Here is a 19,185-nt window from a genome sequence, read left to right as displayed (position 1 = left end):
TTGGTAGTGGAAAAAGGGAAAGTGTGTGTGTGTGTGTGTGTGTGTGTGTGTGTGTGTGTGTGTGTGTGTGTGTGTGTGTGTATGTATATGTGTGTGTGTGTGAGAAAGAGGGAGAGAGAGCGAGAGAGAGGGTGAGAGAGGGTGAGAGAGAGAGAGAGAGAGAGAGAGATATGGAGAGAGAGAGAGAGATTAAGAAACGTGACATTAAAGTAGAAAAATAGAAAAAGGAAAATTTCTGTTGGAATGAACAAAAGTAAATTTACAGTAATGCTGAGTAGATTAAGAACAAAGTGGAAGAAAGGAAGAAGAAAAAGACAAAAGGTGTGTGTGTGTGTGTGTGTGTTTGTGTGTGTGCGTGCGTGCGTGTGTGTGTGTGCGTGTGCACGTGCGTGCGTGTGCGTGTTTGTGCGTGCGTGTGTGTGTGCATGCGTGTGTGTGTGTGTGCGTGTGTGCGTGCGTGTGTGTGTGCATGCGTGTGTGACTGACTGAGGTGTGAAAATGAGGTAATGGAGTGAGAGAGGCCCCTCTACAGGTAATCCCTGCGGAGACCCACCTATACACTGGTACACACACACACACACACACACACACACACACACACACACACACACACACACACACACACACACACACACACACACACACACACACACACACACACACACACACACACACACACACACACACACACACACACACACACACACACGTCATATTCCCTCTAATGGGTGGCATTGTGTTTCAGCAGTAATGGAGGGGTGCTTGTGTTGGTTTTAGAGATTTCCACACACAAACCCACAACACATACGTACATCACACAGAGTTATCTTATCTCTGTCTGGGGAAAAAGCCAACTATGTGTCAACACCGGGCGGCAGTGTGTTGTGTTTTTTGCGACATTGAAATGTAAAATAAACTGCGTAAGATATTGAAAGGACCATACAAACCAGTCAGTCAATTACTGTCTGTAACATTTCAGCGCCATCGAGTGTTTTTGTGTCTTTGTCACTCACCGACACCACATCCATGATTTCATTCGAGGGTATTTGTTTCCCGCTCTGCTGCCTTTCCAAAAATCTGCATACAACCAGACCAAATGCCAAACATTCAAGAGCATTTTCATAGGGTGCCAAATGAGATACCCACAACTCCATCCATTGCTCTATTGTTCTCTCTCTCTCTCTCTCTCTCTCTCTCTCTCTCTCTCTCTCTCTCTCTCTCTCTCTCTCTCTCTCTCTCTTTCTCTCTCTCCCCCTCTCTCTCTCTTTCTCTCTCTCTCTCTCTCTCACACACACACACACACACACACACACACACACACACACACACACACACACACTCTCTCTCTCTCTCTCTCTCTCTCTCTCTCTCTCTCTCTCTCTCTTTCTCTCTCTCTTTTTCTGAGTAATTTGCCTCAGGTTGCAGTCGAGTCCATTCCCGAGCTTGATGCCGTCCTGACACTTGGGGAGCTTGAGAAAGCTCTTCAGGGGATGGAATGCGGAAAGGCTCCTGGCCTGGATGGCATCCCAGTTGACTTTTATAAGTGCTTCTGGTCGGAGATAGGAGAGGATCTGCTTGCTGTACTCAGTGATAGTGTCACTAGGGGGCGCTTACCAGTGAGCTGTCGCCGGGCGGTCCTCACACTTCTCCCTAAAAAAGGTGACCTCACCGATATCCGCTGCTGGAGGCCTGTGTCACTCCTGTGTAGTGATTTTAAATTATTGTCTAAAGTTTTGGCCAGTAGACTGTCCAAAGTAATGGACCAGGTTATCCATCCGGACCAAAGTTACTGCGTTCCCGGTAGATCAATATTTGACAATGTATCATTAATCCGTGACATGATACATGTTTCTAAACATTTGGGGATCGACCTGGGGTTGGTGTCTTTAGATCAGACTAAGGCCTTTGATCTCGTGGAGTTTAAGTACCTATGGGACACGTTACTTGCTTTTGGATTCAGCGAAAGCTTTGTAAACATGATCAGGGTTCTGTACAATGATGTGGAGAGTATACTGAAAATTAATGGTGGTTTAAGTGCTCCCTTCAAGGTTGGTAGGGGGATACGCCAGGGTTGCTCACTGTCTGGTATGCTGTATTCCTTAGCAATAGAGCCTCTTTTAAATAAGCTAAGGGGGGCATTAAGTGGTGTGGTTTTACCTGAGTTCATTAACCCCATACGGCTGTCTGCCTACGCTGATGACTTGGTTTTGATGGTTAGAGGGGACAGGGACATAGAGGTGACCATTAAAATTCTCAAGGATTTTAATACTGTTTCCTCGGCCAGAGTTAATTGGGCCAAAAGTGAGGCTCTATTGCTGGGTCAATGGGCAGATGGGGCTCCAACACTCCCAGATGGGTTATGTTGGAAAAAAGATGGTTTTAAATATTTGGGTGTCTTCTTGGGGAATGACATTGTTATGCAGAAAAACTGGGAGGGGATGGCTGAAAGTGTGAATGGGCGTCTGGAGAAATGGAAATGGTTATTGCCAAAGATGTCTTACAGGGGACGGGTCCTCATCATAAATAACTTGGTGGCATCATCCTTGTGGCACCGTCTGGCCTGTGTGGACCCTCCACCTGATCTCTTAAACAAATTGCAATCTGTAGTTGTAAATTTCTTTTGGGATAACTACCACTGGGTACCACAACCTATTTTGTTTCTACCAAAAGATGAGGGTGGGCATGGTCTCATTAATTTTCATAGTAGGACTGCAGCTTTCAGATTGCAATTTGTGAAAAAGCTCCTGACTGGGCCTACTGTTGTGGCTTGGAAACTTCTCAGCTGTACTGTTTTAAGAACTTGTGCAGGGTTGGGGCTAGATAAGTCACTGTTTTTAACTGTGCCGCAGAGGGTTGACTGTTCTAAAATGCCTCCATTTTATCGTACCACTCTAAAAATATGGGGCCTGTTCCACATACAAGGGCAGAAGCAAACCAACTCCTTACACTGGCTGCTACAACAGCCGGTGGTGGGGGGTGCGAGGATGGACGTATCCTTATCGGACTTTCCCACTTTTCAGAGGAGGCTCCTCGATTCCAAGATTGTGACATTGAAGGATGTAGTTATCCGGGCAGGAGCTGAGTTCAAAGATGTGAGGAGCTTTGCGGACTCTATGGGACTGAGATGCACGCGTGTGGCCTCAAAGCTACTGGATAAGTGGCGCACTAGCTGCACTGCAGAAGAGTCAAAGCTACTCAAGGACTACAGTGCAGGAGTGGCACATCCAGATGAATTTGAGGAGTTTCCTGACTTAAGTCTTTCGCCCATACTTGACGAGAGTAGTGGGTCATGCTCTAAGCCTAACCTACCTGGCCTTACTTTGAGTGGTGCGTCGGGGAAACAGTTGTACAATGCGTGTGTTAAGGTTTTAAACAAAAAATGTCTTGCAAGTAGAGTTGACACACCCTGGCGCAATGTTCTAAAGTTAAGTGTCAATGTAAAGCCTGAGTGGAGAGCACTTTATAAACCACCATTACCTAAGAAACTGGGTGATTTGCAGTGGAGAATTCTTCATGGGGCTATTGCTGTGAATACTTTTGTCTCTGTTTTAAATCCAACTGTTGGCCAGGAGTGTCCCTTCTGTTACCAGAGGGAGTCAGTATTTCATGCTTTTTTACAATGTACACGATTGCGACCACTGTTTGCTAGCTTGGAGCAGTTTTTCGATCATTGCAATGAAGAATTCTCTGCAGAGACCTTTATTCTTGGGTTTAGGTATGTAAAGCGTAAACAAAATGTATGCCGACTGATCAATTTCATTCTGGGTGAAGCCAAGATGGCAATTTATGTTACCAGGAGGAACAGAGTGGAGGAAATACCTGGAACTGAGCTTTCAGATGTATTTCCTTCACTGGTTAAGTCAAGGGTCCTTGTTGATTTTCATTTTTTTTAATCTCATGAATGATTTGGAAACATTTGAAGCAAGGTGGTGTTACAAAAATGCTTTGTGCTCTGTACTGAATGAGGAACTGCACTTCAGCTATTTCCTGTAGATTAATCTATTTGCTGATTATATGTATTGCTTGACCCTGGCTATCTGCCATGGGGTGATTGTAAAACAACCTTATTGTGAATAAAGAACTTTTTAAAATCTCAAATCTCTCTCTCTCACTCACTCACTCACTGTCACACACACACATGGCTCCATGGAGCCAGGGGAATTGCCATATTGTGAACCCTGCTTATTAGAAGGAGCCAGAATACTGTATAAGTGTGATCTCCAAGGTTGTTTTACTACTCGCATGCGTGCGTGTGTCTGTTTGTATGAGAGAGACAGAGGCAGAGAGAGAGAGAGAGAGGTTGAGTTATTGAGAGAGAGAGAGAGAGAGGGAACAGTGGCAGAGAGTTAGTGCCTGAGCAGTTTTACTCCCAAGATGTGAAGCTTTAATGAGTTCGTTTTTAAAATCAGGAAGTTCCGAATAACGGCCGTCCCCCTTATCTCCTTATCAACACGCCCAGAGCAATCCCCAGAGACACACTTCCTGTTTCTGCAGTTGCTCCTGACCTCCAAACTATTTGAACATAAACACAATGAGAAGTAGGCCAACACTGGCCAACGTCCCACTCACACACACACACACACACACACACACACACACACACAGTAATACAAAAATACACCCACACCCACAGCCACACACACACACATGTATGCACACAGACGCGCGTGCACGCAGACACACACACACACACACACACACACACACACACACACACACACACACACACACACACACACACGCAAGCACACACACACACACACGCACACACACACACGCAAGCACACACACACACACTCAGTCACACAAACACACACACGCACGCACACGCACACGCACGCACACACACACACACACACACACACACACACACACACACACACACACACACACACACACAAACACACTTTTAGCATGGCTAACAAGCACCATCATCATTAGCACAAGCACACACCCCGCCACTGTCACGGAGCCACATGGCGTGTGCTAATTAGCCGACTGGGCGCCATTGTTTGTCCAAAAAGACAAAGCCTCCTCTTGCCACCATGTTAGTCCCATCATTAAAAAACAGTGTTTTTTGGAAGGGTGGATCATTTACATTTTTTTTCATAAATCATTAAAATGTTTCTCTTGGTTTCTCTAGTAAACATTCGTAGGAATAATATCCTTGAGGGTGTAAATCGGGCTAAGTGGATGTTTGCATAAACCACATTAAAGTGTATACATTTTTGTTTCCAGAAAAGAAAATGAATGATGACAGAATCTGCAATTCGTGCCAATTTCTTTCACAAAAACAGAGGTGTCAGTTCTATAGGTTCAGAATGGAAAAAAATCTTAATATGAACACCATCCAACCAGGTCTGAATCATTGCATTGTAATGACAACCCAAGACCGTGAAATCAGATACTCAATGAAGTCACCTGTGGCAGTGCTTCTGCTCTCTTCACCCAGAACTGACACCTCTGCAAAAAACTCTAACACTCAGCTTTTTCCCCCTTTTCCCTCTCTCCTTCTCCCGCTCTCTCAACAGCTTCACACATGGCTCCGCTGAGGAATATCTCCAGAGGCTATGCACACACTTCTTTCCCATCAGCCAACCCTAATCAACACATGGTCTGATTGCTCGCTATCATTCTCACCTCTACCCCTGCCTGAGCCGCTGCCTGTGCCTCTGGACCCCCCCTCCCCAAGCCAAAGCCTCTGGAGCCATGGGCAGCGTCAGCAGTCTCATCCCAGGCCACAGCCTCAGCAGCAAGCACTGCCGCGCCTCACAGTACAAACTCACCAAAAAGGGAGCCAACTCGAAACAACGCTCGGGCAGGGGCTTGGACGGCCTACTCAAGTATGGCTTCTCTCAGGACCCCAGTGGAACCAATAACAACAACAAAGGCCTTTTGCATCCGGGCAATAGTGAGGACTTCTTTTACATTAAGGTGGGCCACAAGTCCAAGACAAATCATCGCAGGAACGTAGGAGCCATGGAGGATCGGGACGGACCCCCGGCGACGGACATTGAGGCTGGCAGAAGAACTCCCCCAGAGCTGATACCAATGTCTGGCAAGCTGGAGAAGGTAACTAGAAGTCAAAGACAGAGGTCAAAAGTGTCATTTTAGATATAGGGTTAGATCTTTATTATATTAGTACTGTCATTTTTAAAGTGAGAGAACAACTGCAATGAGAGAACAGCTGCATAGCTCTTTGCCCAAATATACAGAAATGCACATTTCTAGATGGAAATATAACAGTGAGTCAGGGATGGAATGTTCACTGTTTTTGTTTCTTTCTTTTTTTATCAGAGTGCACCAATGCTCTGGGCAGCTTCCAAGCCGCCTGCACTTTCAGCATGAGTCAATATGTGTTGAAAAGTTTTTTCCTCTTCACGTCAGCTCTAGGGCTACATAGTGTGCATTTCTGGAAATCACTGACCCGCGCGCAAAAGATTCAGGGGCTTCTCCTTTCAAAATCAACCTATTGTTTCCCCTTTCAAGCCCCCAGACAAGTACAGTAGTACGCCTGGTGGTAATCCCTGGTGCTTTCCAGCACTTTCTCAGTGAGCTTACTGGTGTCTACTCCGTTTAATTAAGCCCACAGACTGACGTGTTAAGAATGCCTTGATCTAGGTTGTGTGGTACAGCGAGGGTCAGGGTTGTTGCTTGTGCAAGCTGCTCTGCTTGCTCTCAATAGGCTCTTTTATAAACTGCTGCTGGTTGCCAGAGACAGTGGAAGCCGGGGCACAAGGCACAACAGCCCAGCCACACAGTCAGACAGTCAGATAGACAGACAGACAGACAGTCAGACAGTCAGACAGACAGACAGACAGACAGACAGACAGACAGACACAAGGTGTGCTGAGATGGCAGAATCTTCCTCCTCTTACAGTACACTTCGCTGACATACATAATTAATATCATAGCAGGGAGTCATCCATCTTCCCCGCCTCTCTCTCTCTCTCTCTCTCTCTCTCTCTCTAACCCTCTTTCTCTGTGGCCATTATTCTATCTTTGCTGAAAACATGTCTTGTTAAAAGGCAGTGAAAAAAACATTGAGTGAATAAGGGGAAGAAAAAAAAACAGAAAACAGCCTGCCCTATCCAACTGTGCCAGTTTGTTTGTTGTGTATTTATTTTACTCATTTATTTGCTCCAAAGTCATTAAAACGATCCTGTCAACATGAAACAGTATGACGTGCTGTTGGTGCTGCTATAAATATTTACTATGCCAGTGCATTTTATGGAAGAAAACAATAATGGATTATTGTGGGTATCTCCAAAGCCCTGTAAAGCTGTCTCAACGTAAAAAAGACACGTCAAAATATAAAGCAAAGAAAGACCAGAATGATTAAATTACATCGTAAAAATGTGCAAACTAACATGACAACTCTAGCTGAACTCTAGGTAATATTATCACCCGGTGAGCAAACGGAACGTCTTCTGATTGGCTGAGCAGGTGTCCTTTATTCCCCGGTAGCAGGACACCTATGATGTCATGCGGGCGTGCGGGCGTCTAAGTAGCTTCGTTTCTAACTTTCTGGCAAAGTGGCGTTACTAATTCTATCGCATCTGGTTGTCTAGTGAGTCAAGACCGCATCGTTAGTTCTATCGCATCTGGTTGTCTAGTCAAGACCCCGTTACTAATTCTATCGCATCTGGTTGTCAAGTCAAAAACCCAGTCGTCAATTATATCGCATTTGGTTGTCAAGTCACCCCAACGTTCTGTGCACGTCCTTACATGCCTCCGATAGAGGCATGTCTCACTAGATTAGGAAGTGGTGCCCATAACAACGTACCAAGCGCAGTGGTTAATCTATTTTCTCACAAAGCCTTAGATCAACATATTAATAAATTAATACTTAAATGCTGGTAACCGGGTGATAAGCAGAATAGTGACCTTCGAGGTGTCCCGATATCAAGGGAAAATGGACTTGGCTGTTAGAACGCTCCGCCTCGTCCATTATTTCCCTTGTTATCGGGACACCTCGTCGGCCGCTATTCCATACACATATATTACACAGAGAGGCAATACATCTCTCTTTAGTGAATCAGATAGGCCTAAAAAAGCAATACACCCACACCCATACTGTAGAATACAGGCAGAGATTCTCTCTCTGAGACAGGCATGTTTGGAAGAGTCAGATAAGTATCGTGCTTGTTCATTTCAAAAAGTGAAGGGGCCTCTGCTTAGTCAGAAAGTCATTGTTCTCGTTTCTTCCAGAGTTTGAAGCCCTGCTTCCAAGTCCACCCTTGTTGTTCATTTCAGAGTCTAACAAAGGGCCTTGATGATTCTGGTCAGCCAGATAAAATATTGTTTCTGTTGTTTATTCCAGAGTGCCGAGAAGGCCCTCATCCGGCCCACGGCCTTTAAGCCGGTGCTCCCCCGCAGCAGCAGCTCCTCCATGGAGACTCACAACAGCCTGAATCAGATCCTGGGCCACGGCCTGAGCCCGTCCGAAAGGGCAAAGTGCACGTCGTCAGAACCCAAGCAGCAGCAGCAGCAGCAGCAGCAACAGCAGGATGCCGGCTCGGGAACGCTGACGGACTCGGGACGCGACTCCATGTCCAGCCTGCCGACCCACAGCACGGGCTGCGGCAGCCAGCTGGACGGCACCAACGCCAGCATAAGCACCAGCGCGTCCAATAGCCACCTGCTACGTTACAGCGGCTCCTCCCACAGCGTCACTTTGCTGCAACAACAACAACAGAACCAGAACCAGAGCCACCAGCATCTGCATCATCATCTGAACTCTGCCAACTCCTCAGGCCTGAGTAGTGGGTCAGGCGGCTCCACGTGGGTCGGCGAAAACGGCGGGATCGGCGGCGAGATGACCGTGGGGAGCTATATGAACAGCACAAGCAACGGAATAACTAGCGCTAACACTAGCCCTAATGGTAATGCTAACTTACGCCCAACATCGACACTAGACGACAGCCTCATGGCAGCAATGAACTTGAACAAAGACATAGCTGCGGCTGCCACAGCAGCAGGCCTTCACCAGTCCGACACGCCACGCTCACTCCACAGCCTGGAGCTGTTCTCCGAATCGCCTCCAAACACCAAACCAAAGAACTCCTCCGCCTCCGCGCCTGGCACGACAACATCGTCGTTTGAGCTGGCAGCTACCAGCAGTGGCAGCGGTGGGTGCTGCGTCCGTTCGCCGATCTCCACCGACGACTCGCTGATCTTCCAGCTGGAGCGGAAGCTTCTGGAGCGGGAGTCGGAGCTGCAGGAGCTGCAGGTGTGCCTGGAGGACAAGGAGGCGGAGACCTGCCAGCTGTTTGAGGAGAAGCAGCGCTACTGCGCCGAGGAGATGCACGGCCTCAAGCAGCGCTGCTCCACCAAGCTCAGGCAGGCATCGCAGAGGGCCCTCAAGGTAAGACTCACTCAAGTGTTTGCACACAGGGCCGCCGACAGCTTTTGTTTTGGCCCAGGACAAAGTCATCTGAAACTGAGGGTCCCCAACCCAATACATACAATGCAATGGGGGAACCAATTCTGGGCTCCCTGTCTCCCTGGGCCCGGGACAACATACCCGTTCCCCCACCCTGTCGGCGAGCTTGTTTGTTCTAGTCAACACTTTTGCCCATGGGGGCTCAATTTATTATACAGTTTGTATATATACGTATACTGTATTTGGGTGAAGTTATTACAAATAATTTGTGCAAGTTAGAAAAATTACTATCAAATCGTTGATTCACAGTGTTAGCAAGGCCCTACAGGGGGGAACTCTGTGTCTAAATGCACTCTAGAAGATGTTAAATCGACCCTCTAAGCCAGGGACGTCAAACTCAGGCCTGGGGGCAAAATTTGGCCCGCGAAGCCATTTTATTCAACCCGCGAGATCATTTCGATATCTATTACAGTTGGCCCACATACACCTTAATGTATAGCATTACATGACTTGAACATGAAATGTGCTGTGTCATGGGATGTGCAGACATTTGAACTAACAAATAATGATGGGAAAGAGTGTGTCTGAAATTTAACTATGAATATGAAGTGCATGTACACACAATTTTAGTCCATTTTTACAAATAAATGTTGAGTTCGGCCCCTGACTTCGTTCCAGATTTTGATTTTGGCCCTCAGTCAATTTGAGTTTGACACCCCTGCTCTAAGACGTTAAATTAACACTGTATCTTTTACTTGCGTACCCTCTGCAGGCACAGCAGGTCCTTCAGCTGCAGGTGGTGCAGCTGCAGCAGGACAAGGAGCAGCTCCAGGAGGAGGTGGAGAGGCTGGAGCGAGACCGGGAGGCCGCCGAGGGGAGGCTCCGCAGCTACGAGAGGGAGAAGAGCCAGCTGGCCCCTACCCTGGAGGAGACGCAGTGGGAGGTGAGACATAGGCCTATGACACGACATGTGGGCGGGGAGGTGTGGAGGTGTGGAGAGAGGTGTGTGTGTGTGTGTTTGATTCAGCTGGCCTCGTATACCCTGGAGGAGACGCAATAGGAGGTGAGACACATTCGGGGAGTTTGTGTGTGTGTGTGTGTGTGTGTGTGTGTGTGTGTGTGTGTGTGTGTGTGTGTGTGAGAGAGAGAGAGAGAGAGAGAGAGAGAGAGAGAGAGAGAGAGGAGAGAGAGAGAGAGAGAGAGAGAGAGAGAGAGAGAGAGAGAGAGAGAGATTCAGCTCGCCCCTATGTTGTTAGGAGAATAGTGGGAGGTAAGCTGTGGGCTATGGGCCATGAATGATAACATGCATGTAGTATTATCACACTGCACCTTTAGTGTGTGCGTGTGTGTGTGTGTGTGTGTGTGTGTGTGTGTGTGTGTGTGTGTGTGCGAGCGTGCGTGTGCGTGCGTGTGCGTGCGTGCGTGTGCGTGCGTGTCAAGCTGTCCCCCAAGCCATCGGGGACACGCCACGCCGGGGGGAGGTGAGAGGCCAGGCCGGGGGCACGGCAGCGTATATCTGCCTGGCTAGCCCCTGTGGCAGGCAGGGTGTTGCTGATAACACAATGATATTGGATCTGATATACGAAGGACACACACATCCACACAGCCATTTGGCTTGTTTTACACAGCCGTACACGGATAAAGGAGCAGATAAAACCATCTACCGTGCATGCATAAATAAAATAGAAAAGTAATTTAACTGTCTATACAGAAGACAGACACAGGGGGATAAACTCTCATGCTCCTATATATTTCCCTGACTATGCAAGGGAAGTAATACTGTGTGACATTTATGTGTACAATACATTCCCTGATTCAGTCGCTGCCTTTGAATCTAGCTCTTGGATGATGCAAAGTTTATTTGCAACATCTGCTAAATTGGTTGCCTGTGTAGTCTAACAGAGTTACTGCTATGCTTCTGCAAGTCTAGTGTGCGTGTGTGCGTGTATGCGTGTATGCGCGTGTGCGTGTGTGCGTGTGTGCATACCCATGTGTGCATACCCATGTGTGCATTTACTGAAAAGTCAATGAATATTGATTGCGACAGATCAGATTTTGAGCGTGGAAAACAAAGAGGACACACATGTAATTGGTGGAATCATTTCTTGTGCAGCCCAGTGCTGAGCCAGCAGGGAGCTAATGAAAGCTGACTTGTTTATAGTGAGAACACACAGCAGACAGATCAGAGCAGAGCAGAGTGGAGGAGGAGGTGTGGAGAGGAGTGATAAAGGCTGTGCGGAATTCTTGGAAGGGAGTGCAACAGGGAGATGAAAAAGGGGTCAGTTGTCCTGGGCCCAGGAGAATGGGGAATGGGGGGTGGGGTGGTCAGTATTAACCCTCTGGTTGTGTTACGGTCAAAAATGACCGTTTTGAAACTTCATTCTTAAATAACTTCTCTATTTTTCATCATACACAAATGACACAAATGATATCCTCCAGCTAACCTATTCAAATGGTCAAAATGCAACACAATGAAATTTCAATCTTCCAAATTGTGGAAGATATACCAACTTGTTACATTCATGGTGTTTCGGTCAAAAACGACCGGACCATTAATTTACATTAGGCTTTTCAAAATACAACCATATGTGCCACATTAGTATAGATGTTTACAGTTAGTTGAAATACTTAGTTGAAAAAAAGTAAAGGTGTGCCAAACGGCCTGAAAGCCTCTAAGAGGCCCTAGACGCCAGATAAGAGGGTTAATAAAACTAATTGGTGCAAGATCAGAAAAAAAGCCTACAAATCACTAAAACTAAGCAGAATAACATTTAAACCACCATGGAAATCTTTCATAAGGATATCTGAAAGATATTAATCAAAATATATGCAAATCATATTTTTGATAAATGTAGGGCCGATACCTTTTTTGTGTAGGCGGACAATTTTGACCATTACCACCATGAACGTAACAACGTTTCTAACACAACCAGAGGGTTAAGGTTTTTAGTTTAGTTTATTTGATAGGGACAGATACATAACATGTAGGTTGCATAACAACCAAATAGCAAGCATCATACCATTTGTAGCCAAAAACTAATTTCCAATGCCCGTCCCTAGAAGGGCTTTTTAAAACAATACAATAGCAGCAATAACAATAAAACAATATTATCATAAAAACAGCCTATACACTCATTCAGTCCAATCATTCATTTTTGAAAACTATCAATCATATTTAAAATTGGTGTTTATTCTTGTCAGCAATATTATTCAATATTATTCAACCTGTACATTGTGTGTATTGGGTGGGGGGTCCCTCTCAGTTGACTTTGCCCTGGGCCCAGTCAAAGCTGTCAGTGGCCCTGTTTCTTGGTGCTTCTTTTGATTTGCTTGTCTGCGTGTCTTTGTATGTATCTGAACATTTCATCTGTCTTTATCTACAGAAGGTGCCTTTATACATTCTTTAATGTCTGTAATGTTGCTCCCGGGAACATAAGGCAGATCTATGCTTTTGTATGTTTCTTCGTACACTGTGCCCTCTCTTACACAATCTGTGACAAATGTGTACATGACATGTGTATCTGATAGGGGTGGTACGGTTCACAAAATTCACGGTTCGGTTCATATCGCGGTGTCAAGCTCACGGTTTTCGGTTCTCTACGGTACTTTTTTTTTTGTTCATGATAAATAGTGCACTGGCTAATAGAATCGGACTTAAATATCCTACATATGGTTTGTATAGGCTTATAATGTGAAAATGGTGTGATTTTAATTGTGTAATCCTCTGATTTGGTCTTATACGCTAATGTTTTAATCAGAGAGACTGGATAAGATACTCCTAGTATCTGTTCTAGATCTGTCTAGATTATGTTTTACATATTTTTCTGGGCAGTACATGAATTGCGGTTTGCGATGGATTGCACGATTCGGTTCGGTATGTGTGTGAATTGTACGGTTTCGGTTTTCTGTGCGGTTTGTGCCATCCCTAGTATCTGATGTACTGTACACTATATAGTACTAGACACCATCACCATCCAGTGCAATTGATATCATATAAAACATAATCATTCTAACTGTGCAAAATTCGGCTCAATTCAGTCAAGTAAACTCAAGTCAATGGAACACTACTCAATTCTAATCTACTCATTTCAAATGAATGCTAGTCTTACTCTAATCAACTATTTCCCTCTACATTCCAGTTCCGTCTAATGCGGTCTACTTTACTGAACTGTAGTCAAGTAAAATAAATCAATCAATAAATCAATTCAACTCAAATGTTCAACTGAACTCTACTGTACTCTCAACTCTACTGTTTATGTGTTTAATGTTTATTTTATTTTTTAATTTTTTTATTATTATCTTTTTACCTTATGCTTTATCTTAATGTTTTAAATGTTCTTTGACTCTAATTTATTTCCTTCTTTTTTCCATGGTTCCTTTCTTTTTTGCATTTGTTAATCTTGTGAAGCACATTGAGTTGCACCTGTGTATGAAATGCGCTATACAAATAAACTTGCCTTGCCTCTACTCTGTAGGTGTGCCAGAAGTCGGGCGAGATCTCCCTGCTGAAGCAGCAGCTGAAGGACTCCCAGGCGGACGCGGCCCACAAGCTGGGGGAGATCGTCGGCCTGAAGGGGGCGCTCCGGGAGGCCAAGGCCAAGATGGAGGAGCTGGAGAGGAAGAACAAGGAGAACGAAGACGCCCTTCACTCTCGCTGTGCAGAGGTCGAGGTACTGTCGTCAAAATATTCTGAGTCCTCCTGTCTGTAAATATCCTTCACTCTCGCTGTGCAGAGGTCTAGGTATGCAGCAGTAGAAACAGCAGCTGGACTTTCTAGGAATGGATTGAGGAAAAAGGCTATTTTGTACTCCCAAACAAAGGGTGCGGGTGGCATTCCTTATGGGAGATTTTAGCTGGCATATGCCCACCCTAAACTGTGCTACACAGTGCTGTATTTGAACCCTGTTGGGGAGTAGTGAATGGTTCAGTTTGTCTCTCCCAGCTATGAGGACCTGTGGCCCCCTGGGGCTGGGGCTTGGCCCATCCATTAATCCATCTATTCATCCTACTGGTCTGTTCATGAGGACCCTCACTCATATACTGCAGAGATACCAGAGATTCTTTAAGTATATAGAGATATGCCAATGTAATAGGTTGCTATGGGCACCTAACATGACCAGGTTCCGGTCTGCCTAAAGGGGCGTGTCATAATACTCCTAGCATTGAATAGAACAGTCCTTAGGTCTGCCTAGGTCTGCCTAAAGGGGGATTTCCCCCCTCCCCCTTGCAATAATAGAAACTGGAAACAATGGGCCAACGGAAGCTCTCTCTCTCTACTCTCTCTGGAGATACTGTTGCTAAGGGGAGATAGAACACTCGGCGGCCATATTGTTAAACCGTCTCTGTATACTGACGTTTAGGATATTAGCATTGTAATCAAACTTAAGCACATGAAGCACTGTAATCAAACTTCATCACATTACATTTTCTCCCATCTACCATCCATGTGCCTAAATAGCCTTACTATAAGTCGCTCTGTAATTCATAAATTCAGGAATTTATACAATTTGACGCGACCCTGGAATGAAAAAGATTTCCTACCCCTGCATTACATGGTAGCCAAAGCAGGAAAAAAAGAGCTGAGCATCTTCACAGGTACTTTAACAGACATGTGTCCTCTTATTCACCCGACTAAGGGTATTTCTCAAAACCTAGTCTGCACACTTCCAAGTGTGCTCAGCCTAATTAGTCACGCACAGTGATTGGATACTCTTTGGTGAACTCTATGGAGTATCCAATCACTGGGCGTGACTAATTAGGCTGAGCACACTTGGAAGTGTGCAGACTAGGTTTTGAGAAATACCCTAAGTTAATGCTCCACAAAGCCTTTCACCCTTTACGTTCCCTTCCCTTCCCATCACCACAACCACCACTCGTACCCATCGCAGTCCTTCAGTCAAACATCACTGGAGCCCTCCCTTAGGTGCGAGGCAAGAAAGCATGCTTGGAGGAGGAGAGGGTAGGCTTGCTGAAGTGATCGTCTCTGTTAGCCCACTTGAATCAATCTAGCGGTTAACTAGGCCGCTCCTAACAGATAGAGAGGGGTACTACTATATGGTAGCGGCAGCGATTCTCCAGAGTGCAATTGTGATGTGAAAGTCTGAGAGTGCTTAAAGCCTCTGAAGTGAGGCGAACCCGACTGCTGCTACTGTGGTGCTCCTGCTGCTGCTGCTGCTGCTGCTGGGTTGAATTCACAGCACAGAGAGAGAGAGTCTGGGGAATTATATAAAAAACACATACGGTACAGCCACAAAGTGCATAAAGTGTAGTAGTATAAATGTATCTTCAATTCTGAAAGTTAAGTTGTCAGATTGTATAAAACCTAGCTGCTTTGTAGCATTATGTAACATTCAAGTTTTGAAAGATCAGTGCCATTTAAATTCAGTGAGCAATTAATGGGCCATTTTATTTAATGCTACCGTAGCCTACACTAAAAGCAAGCTGTGGTTAACCGCTATATAATGCTGGTGTTAAACTCAATTACGTGTGTCTGGCTTGGCAGGTGTGTCAAAACGAGCTCCAGAGGAAGAAGAACGAGGCCGAGCTGCTGAGGGAGAAGGTGGGCCGCCTGGAGACGGACATCAAGGGCATGAAGCAGGAGCTCGGACTGGCCAAGGAGGAGCAGGTGAAGCTGCAGAGCAGCCGAGCCAAGATGGAGGAGGAGCAGCTCAAGCTGCAGATCGCCAGAGCCAAGATGGAGGTCTTTGGAGTGAATGGAGGCAAAAAGGAGGGAGTTGATTCCGTTGGCAATGGCAAGGCGGAGGGCAACGGGCTGGTGGCGACGCAACAGACGGACAGGATGGCGGACACGGACACGGCCACGCTGCAGAGGGAGGTGGAGCGCATGAGGAAAGAACTGGTGGAGGAGAGACAGAAGAAGGACAAGATGGTGAACAGTTTTCAGCAGGAGAGGCAGACGTGGAACAAGGAGAAGGACAAGGTGATAAGATACCAGAAGCAGCTGCAGTATAACTACTTGCAGATGCACAAGAAGAATCAGGACTTGGAGAAAATATTGCGAGAGCTGACAGCAGAGATGGAGAGCCGGCCAGGGCTTGACATGGACATCCACAGTTCTCCACATCGCTATGACAACATGGTTGCCACAGAGATATAAGGTCGTAGATTAATGACAGCGCACAATTCTTTTGAGTCAATGCAGTTGGAACAAGTTTTGAGATTAATATTACAATCATCAATAGGTTTTGTTGATCATTCACATCTGAGACATTGATGATAATCAGTTCAACAGCACAATGCTTATCTTACTGATGGTCTATTGGATATTACTATTATATTGAATATAGGTTGGTAAGCCAGAATTACACAAGTCTCTTTAGTACAAAAAAAAGATTTCCAGGAGATAACCCTCAAAAATGTCTGAACTCTTGCCATTATATTATCTTTGTTGAAGCAAACGTGCCACACAGAGTCAAAACGAAGCCACTATATATTCACTGACGAATAGACAGAGACATTTCCACATAGAGGTTTGTCCTCAATCACACAGCTCTACTCTATAATCTATAAATACGTAATTAACCTGAAATGTAGTCCATGGCAGCCTCAGGCTTAATGTTGCTAATAATAGACATAGCACTGTTAGCACTGGTTTCCTCTTGTTATCAACTAGCTCTGTAACCGCATGTGTACTCCAAACCCAGCTGTAAACTATACAATTGTATTGTCTGTCTGTTGTAGTTTGAAGAAGAACCCTGTACACCACATACTACAGCTGAAACATTCGAAATCGTACTACTGCCAGAACATGAGGGGCACTAGACCAGCAGTTAGTCCCCTGTCAGATGCACATAATAGTCAGTTCCTTCAAAAATATATTCAAAAAAACAGTTGGTGTAAATGGCTGTATTTGATCCTTGCAGGACAGATGTGTTGAATATCCTGAAGCCTGTTACTGTTGCTCAAACTAGTTGTAAACACAGTCATGAAAAAACCTTGTCCCACTAATGCAAACATCACAACACACCACCTCCAACGCCAGATGTATAGTCACAAAGCTTGGCACCACTAACGACAGTGAATATATGGACCCTGTATAAACAGCGTTTGTGTGAACTCTTAACTTCCCTGATAAGACACCACAGATGGAGCTTGCACCTGTCGTAGTACACCTGTTAGCCCCCTATTAGTCATGATGTCTATGTCAGGATGTGTCCAAGAGACTAAATGGTATAATGGTATGAATAGGCCTACTATATGAAAACAGGGCAAGGAGATTTTTTTTGTGGTATATTGGCAGCTAGGTGACATCAAACTGAATTCCACCAGAAGCCTAATGATTCAGACAGAAAAAAAATGTAAAAGATGGAACCAAATGAATATTCAACAGCAAGCTGGTTGAGTAGTAATGGCCTTAAAAATAACATGGATGACAAGGCCTCTTGTAAATAAGAATGTTAAAGCACTGTTTCACTGATACAAAAAGCGCAAATGACATTATCACCAAAATAAGCAATCGCTATCTGCAAAAGCATTTTGCTCATTCCTATGAAACCCATAAAGTAATGATTATGATAATGTTTATAAATCCATGAATCCAAACAAAGCTCTAATGCGGAGGGAAATCACTAAGAGCCATGGACCAACATCAAATGCCGAGTATGTTTGGCAACCATTCAGTGACCTCCAGTGGTGAAGAAATAACAATACAAAATGCCTTCTTCTTGTCGTTGAATAGTCATGAATATGTTTCTGTGTTGATATCAAGACAGGATATATGCAAAGGCCATATCAAATCTGCGGTGGATCATTTTAGAATAGGATCGCTACAAATAGGCTATTTGAGAATTCACCACAAAGAAGTGAGAGAAATTAACGAGACTACATTGTGATGAGCTGCTTGTTGAACTGCTTGTTTTGGTATCTTCACATGTGTTTCTGTATTTCAGCTACTGCTAATGTCTTTCTTGACTGCACTTAACAGTAAGGGGATAGGGGTCACAGTCTGTTGGCAACTCCTGATTATCTACGTACGTACTTTCTAAAACAAGACAAAAATGTAGCCTAGGGATTTTCTTTTTTTTCTTTTCATCTCAACATATCAGTGTCAAACTTGTTGTTACACCTCATTTTCATCAACGCTCACCCTCACCTCTTAGTAAGGCCTGTTTGCAAATGTTATCCACCCAAGCACTATAAACAGGTGTGGTTGCCCACTACTATGGCAATCTGCAACTGTTTTTTTTGTACTCGAATGTGTATGTAATGTATATTTCTATTTATTTTAAATAAACAAAAGTAAGATCTCTTTGAAACAAAAAACAAGCTTTTGTTTATCTGACTTGAGCTTCCACAACTCCTTTCAATCTACAAGTAGTACAAGGCTATCTCATACTCACATCCATACATACATAGCCTTAGGATTGAGAGAGAGCATCCTCTCAAAGGACTAGGTAGATTGCTAACAGGTGCATACATCTGTTTCAGATGATTTTACATAACAAAAGTGGAGGAGGGTTTTTACGTCAGTTGTCTATAAATGTGTGGGTAACCAGTAACACTATCATCCTCTGCTGCCATTCGTTTAATAATCTTTTGTTAGAATAGTCCTTTGAGTTGTTTCTGAAATGATGTTACACATTGTTTGATTTGTGTTGACAATAATGCTAAAAATATTCCAAACTTCCATACTTACGTACAATATCTTTCTTTATTGATTTCTTTCTTTCTTTCTTTCTTTCTTTCTTTCTTTCTTTCTTTCTTTCTTTCTTTCTTTCTTTCTTTCTTTCTTTCTTTCTTTCTTTCTTTCTATTTTAAAATGTGACAAGAGTCCAGCCTCA

At 44.7% G+C, this 19,185-nt stretch overlaps 1 protein-coding gene across 2 annotated transcripts in view; it reads left to right on the top strand.

Moving 5' to 3' along the window:
- Positions 1–18,642, top strand: part of lzts1 (leucine zipper, putative tumor suppressor 1) — a 60,879-nt gene extending 42,237 nt beyond the window's left edge. For both annotated transcript variants that reach the window (XM_063194731.1, XM_063194732.1), the window contains exons 2-6: positions 5,532–6,072; positions 8,324–9,367; positions 10,158–10,328; positions 13,861–14,055; positions 15,888–18,642. In XM_063194731.1, coding sequence (XP_063050801.1) covers positions 5,710–6,072; positions 8,324–9,367; positions 10,158–10,328; positions 13,861–14,055; positions 15,888–16,502 — 2,388 coding nt within the window. In that variant the 5' untranslated portion in view covers positions 5,532–5,709 and the 3' untranslated portion in view covers positions 16,503–18,642. The remainder of the gene's footprint in view (positions 1–5,531; positions 6,073–8,323; positions 9,368–10,157; positions 10,329–13,860; positions 14,056–15,887) is intronic.
- The last annotated feature ends 543 nt before the right edge of the window (positions 18,643–19,185 follow it).

Source organism: Engraulis encrasicolus, chromosome 3 (assembly GCF_034702125.1).
Source record: "Engraulis encrasicolus isolate BLACKSEA-1 chromosome 3, IST_EnEncr_1.0, whole genome shotgun sequence".
Lineage (NCBI taxonomy): Eukaryota > Metazoa > Chordata > Actinopteri > Clupeiformes > Engraulidae > Engraulis > Engraulis encrasicolus.
This window is presented reverse-complemented; position numbering and strand designations above follow the sequence as displayed.